Here is a 4859-nt window from a genome sequence, read left to right on the forward strand (position 1 = left end):
AACATGACCCCTCTGACCCCCGAGGACCACCAGACGGCCCTGCAGCGGTGAGATTGATTAATGAACTTCCTGTTTTATCTGAGTGACCTGCATCACAAGTTTTAAACTTCCGTACTGTGACATATTTAACAGGAAATGTAATGAGAATAATAAAGTTTATGTAATAAATGTGTAACGTGTTCTCTATATGACACAATTGATGACATCATCAAAGTCGCTTCAGAGGCCGAGCAACTAAAGCTACTGTAAGGGATGCTAGCCAGTTTAGCTAACATCTGTGCTAAACGCATCCTGAACGTTTGTACCTTCAGTGTATTTGTGTTTCCTCAGGTGAGTAACGCACGTCACGTGGTCCTGACAGCAGATCATCTGAAGGGGTGTTCAACAGCACCTCGTGACAGCGGTGAGCTCAGAGCAACACAATTAATCACTCTTCTAACAGTTTAAAGTGTTCATGACTCTTTGTGTATCTCAGATGTTTGTGGATTCTGTCGTAAGCCGGTTGTGCTGTCTGAGCCTGCGATCCATGCGCTGAACCGCACGTACCATGCCGCGTGTTTCCAGTGCAGACAGTGTCACACGCCGCTAGCCGCTAAAATGTACTACAATAAATGTGGTATCCCGGTGTGTGAGGACTGCCATCAGGTATCACATCATCACACTAAATAACACTCCATTAGATGTTTTCAACATGTAACCTAAAACACTTATCAACTGTTATTTTAGATATAAAGAGAATATTTATCTGGTAGGGAACTGCAATTTCAATTAATAATCACTTATTTTATTCTGATAGTCTACAATTGAGCTTATTTATTATACAAATATTAGTCAATATAAGTGTTTCAAAATTAATTCTAAATATTTATGATTTTACAATGTTACAAATTCATTACAACATTTCAACAACAAAAAATGTTTTAAAAATATTATTCCAATAATTGCTTGCAGAGATCAAGATAATAAAACTAATGATATTAAGTATTACTGAAAGTATCAAATGTTGCAAGACATAAATATACATTTGGTCATATTATACAACATTTTTATCTTGTCCTACTACATCTTTTTTCCATGAAACAAAAGATAAATAAATAAATAAATAAATGAAAAAATAATAAAACAAAAACAAAGCAAACAAGCAAACTGGTAGCAAAAACAAAAACAGGGGAGAGCCTCAGGTATTATATTTCACACAAAGTCTGATCTTATTGGCCGAATAAATTTCAAGAATCCATCCCATAACCTCTCGAATTTATCCATTTCAAATCTACAAGTGGATTTATGGGAGCAAGGGAACATCCTATAACTCTCTATAACTGTTCTGAGACCAGTGCAGACAGACAGCACACTGGAGGTTAAGTCATGCACTAAATAGGGAGCAAGGGAGCATCCTATAGCTCTCCTATAACTGTTCTGAGACCAGTGCAGACAGACAGCATACTGGAGGTTAAGTAATGCACTAAATAGGGAGCAAGGGAGCATCCTATAGCTCTCCTATAACTGTTCTGAGACCAGTGCGGACAGACAGCACACTGGAGGTTAAGTCATGCTCCCTATTTAATGAATGACTTAACCTCCAGTGTGCTGTCTGTCTGCACTGGTCTCAGAACAGTTATAGGAGAGCTATAGGATGCTCCCTTGCTCCCTATTTAGTGCATGACTTAACCTCCAGTGTGCTGTCTGTCTGCACTGGTCTCAGAACAGTTATAGGAGAGCTATAGGATGCTCCCTTGTTCCCTATTTAGTGCATGACTTAACCTCCAGTGTGCTGTCTGTCTGCACTGGTCTTAAATTAAATCATGTCTTGTGTATAGCGAAGACAAAATGTAATATCCACACATGTGCACGGGGTCACACGAGGGTAAAGATTCACAATGTTGAATTCTGTCATCATTTATTCACCCTAATGTTGTTCCAAACCCATATGATTTCTTCTGTGGAATTAAATGTTTAGCAGAATTTTCATGCTGCTGTTTTCTATACAACAGTTCATAATAACCACATCAGTCAAGCTCCAAAAACGACAGAAAACCCCTTGAAAGTGTATAAAAGTACCGTAGTCCATACTACATGTGCTATCTACACCTCACTTACAACAAGTCCCGGCTCGCTAATTGTAATCAGAAACTTACTGTTTACATGTTTAGAATTTACACAACACAAGAAACTAAAGATCTGCGAGTTATTAAACATAATATAGTTCATCTACATTATAATCACGTGAGCGCTGATGAACTGCTGTATATGACAGGCCAGTCTGGAGCGGTGCTGGGCGTGTGGTGATGTCATTAAAGATCATGTGATCCGCGCTCTGGAACGAGCCTATCACCCGCCATGCTTTGTGTGTACAACGTGCCGACAGCCAATCGGAGAGCAGAGGTTTGCTCAGGGGGGGGTCGGTGAGGTGTACTGCCTACAGGACTACTACAGGTACAGCCGGTGTACAGAAACTGCATTTACATTATTATAGTGTCAAATAATACTCAAGCTTTATGCTACACATTGCTGCCATGGCACACAGTTTGAAGAGAATATTGCTGAGCATGTTAGTTATGTTTAAATCATGTTTAAATGAAGTTCATAATAACACGTGTTAGATCAGGACTGTAGAGAGATGTTTATATGATCAGACTCACTGTAATGTTGATGTGTTTCCTGTAGGAAATACGCGCCTCAGTGTAGTGTGTGTAGAGAGCGGATTATCCCGCGAGACGATGGGACAGACAGTTTTACTGTGGAGTGTTTGGGGCACTCCTATCACGAGGACTGTTATCGCTGTGAGGTAAGCACATTCATTATGGGCTCGATTAGGGAACACACAAACAAAATCAAATAAAACTCACTTAGGAAAAAATGTGAATGCATTTAAATGGTAAATGGTCTGCACTTATATAGCTTCTTTTTTAATGTTAGCGGTATTCAAAGCACTTTACACTGTCTCCTTCACACACACACACACACACACACACCGCTCTACCACCTGTGCCACAGCCGCCATGTTTACATTAAATGTAAATATAAGTACTGTAGATTTAACTCTTTAATTCAGTGAGACTATATCAACAATTATGCGCTTAAAAATGTATCCAATTAATCATGTCCCTGGACCGTATTAAGTAATATACCTACAACATGAGAGAAGTACTCCGAATGCAGGCTTCTCCAGATTTACTTTAAGTATCAAACTATGTTTAACTGGACACGCCAACCTAAAATCACTGTTTATGATGCGATGCAAGCAGAGTGAGAGTAAAGCGTCCATCTGACGCTGGTGTACATTACTGTAAAGGTGCTGGAAGCGATTTTAGCCGTTTTAGAATTTCCACAAGACTGAGCGGTAAGATTTGCCACGCCCCATTTTACTAAAACCCGCCCTCCAAAGATACCAAATGAGCTTTATAGAGACAGAAACGGTTGTTAAAAACAACAGCAGTAAAATAGCGCCCTCATCTGGCCACTGTTATGAACAACATGGCATAAAAATGTCATTGAGCCTCAATAATTCTCTGCAGCTACAATACTGTGAGAACACACTAAATGATTGACAGGTCCAAAGCCTTGTTGTCTGCGGACACATTTTAGTTTGTTGTTTAGAGAGTCCAGAGCTGTCACTGAGATATCTCACAACACTTATTTCATTAATATCTTGTTAAAAGACATTAAAAAATGTTTTGCATACATTTCCGTGAGAACAAATCACTTACAGCAGCTTTAATGTTCAATAATATGGAAATAAAAAATATACTGCCTTCTAAAGCCACTTTTATATTGTTTTTCAATGCCACAATAATATAATGCATTTTAATGATCTGAATGATTATTATCATTTGAATATAACTATAATTAATCCATTATTATACATTTAAAGCCCTAGTGAATATGTAAGAAATAGTTTTCCTTGATAGTCATCAATAGATATCCCAGGAAAAATATTCAATAAATGAATTCCAGTATTAGATGCAGCACCCACAATCACATGATCATAAGGGCAAAATGACTGTTATACAATGACCATCATTTGTACCGACATTAACAGTTGTGTGTAAGGGTCCTTGGGATTCAGTGCCCACATTCATTAGAGTAATGCCCCCTTCTCAAGGGCACAAGAATGCCATCTGTCACAGAGCTGTATTCTCTTTCTTTCAGGTGTGTGGGGTGCTTCTCTCTCCAGAGCCCAATGAGCACGGCTGCCACCCACTGGACGGGCAGATCCTGTGTAAAGCGTGCCACCTCACACTGATCCAGACCGCACCGCATACATGAGATTATATGACCACACAAACAATGCTGACAGTGAATTATGAGAGCAAATATTTGAATACAACCTTAGGCATATTATAAATACTTTTATTTTACTATTTGATCATGTTTTCTGTGTAACTCCATTCCACTGATTATATCTATGAATCAATCTTATGAACTGTAATGTGATATCTTCCCACTCTCTGATGTTTTATGCACTAAAATAAGATATTCAACACCAAAATCCCATATTATTTGTCCATTGTAATAACACTCCCTTATCCCATCAAAATAAAGTAATATATGCAATATTGTGCTCGACTACTTGAATGTGTTGATGCTATGGTCACTGTAATATTTTAAAATATAGATTTTCGTTTTGTCGTTTAATATTCATATTTTATTTGCTTGGATTATTTTTTTTTGTATGTAAAATGTTATTTATTTCCCTAATATATTCAAAATGTATAATATCCGTTTTTAAAGGGTTAAACGGAGTGTTTTCATGAGATCGTGACGCGCGGGGGCGCGCGAGGTTTAGGTGCTCGTCCCCGACGGCACCTCGCCACGCGCGCTCCCTTACACGCACGCGCACGGTCGCGGGATCTGTTTCC

General features: G+C 38.7%; 1 protein-coding gene across 2 annotated transcripts in view; it reads left to right on the forward strand.

The window, feature by feature from the left end:
* Positions 1–4540, forward strand: part of fblim1 (filamin binding LIM protein 1) — a 12406-nt gene extending 7866 nt beyond the window's left edge. For both annotated transcript variants that reach the window (XM_052124343.1, XM_052124342.1), the window contains 6 exons: positions 1–47; positions 331–403; positions 476–645; positions 2255–2433; positions 2665–2785; positions 4150–4540. The exon at positions 1–47 is cut by the window's left edge and continues 60 nt beyond it. In XM_052124343.1, the coding sequence (XP_051980303.1) occupies positions 1–47; positions 331–403; positions 476–645; positions 2255–2433; positions 2665–2785; positions 4150–4266 (707 nt within the window). In that variant the 3' untranslated portion in view covers positions 4267–4540. The remainder of the gene's footprint in view (positions 48–330; positions 404–475; positions 646–2254; positions 2434–2664; positions 2786–4149) is intronic.
* Positions 4541–4859: the final 319 nt, after the last annotated feature.

This window comes from Xyrauchen texanus, chromosome 50 (genome assembly GCF_025860055.1).
Source record: "Xyrauchen texanus isolate HMW12.3.18 chromosome 50, RBS_HiC_50CHRs, whole genome shotgun sequence".
Lineage (NCBI taxonomy): Eukaryota > Metazoa > Chordata > Actinopteri > Cypriniformes > Catostomidae > Xyrauchen > Xyrauchen texanus.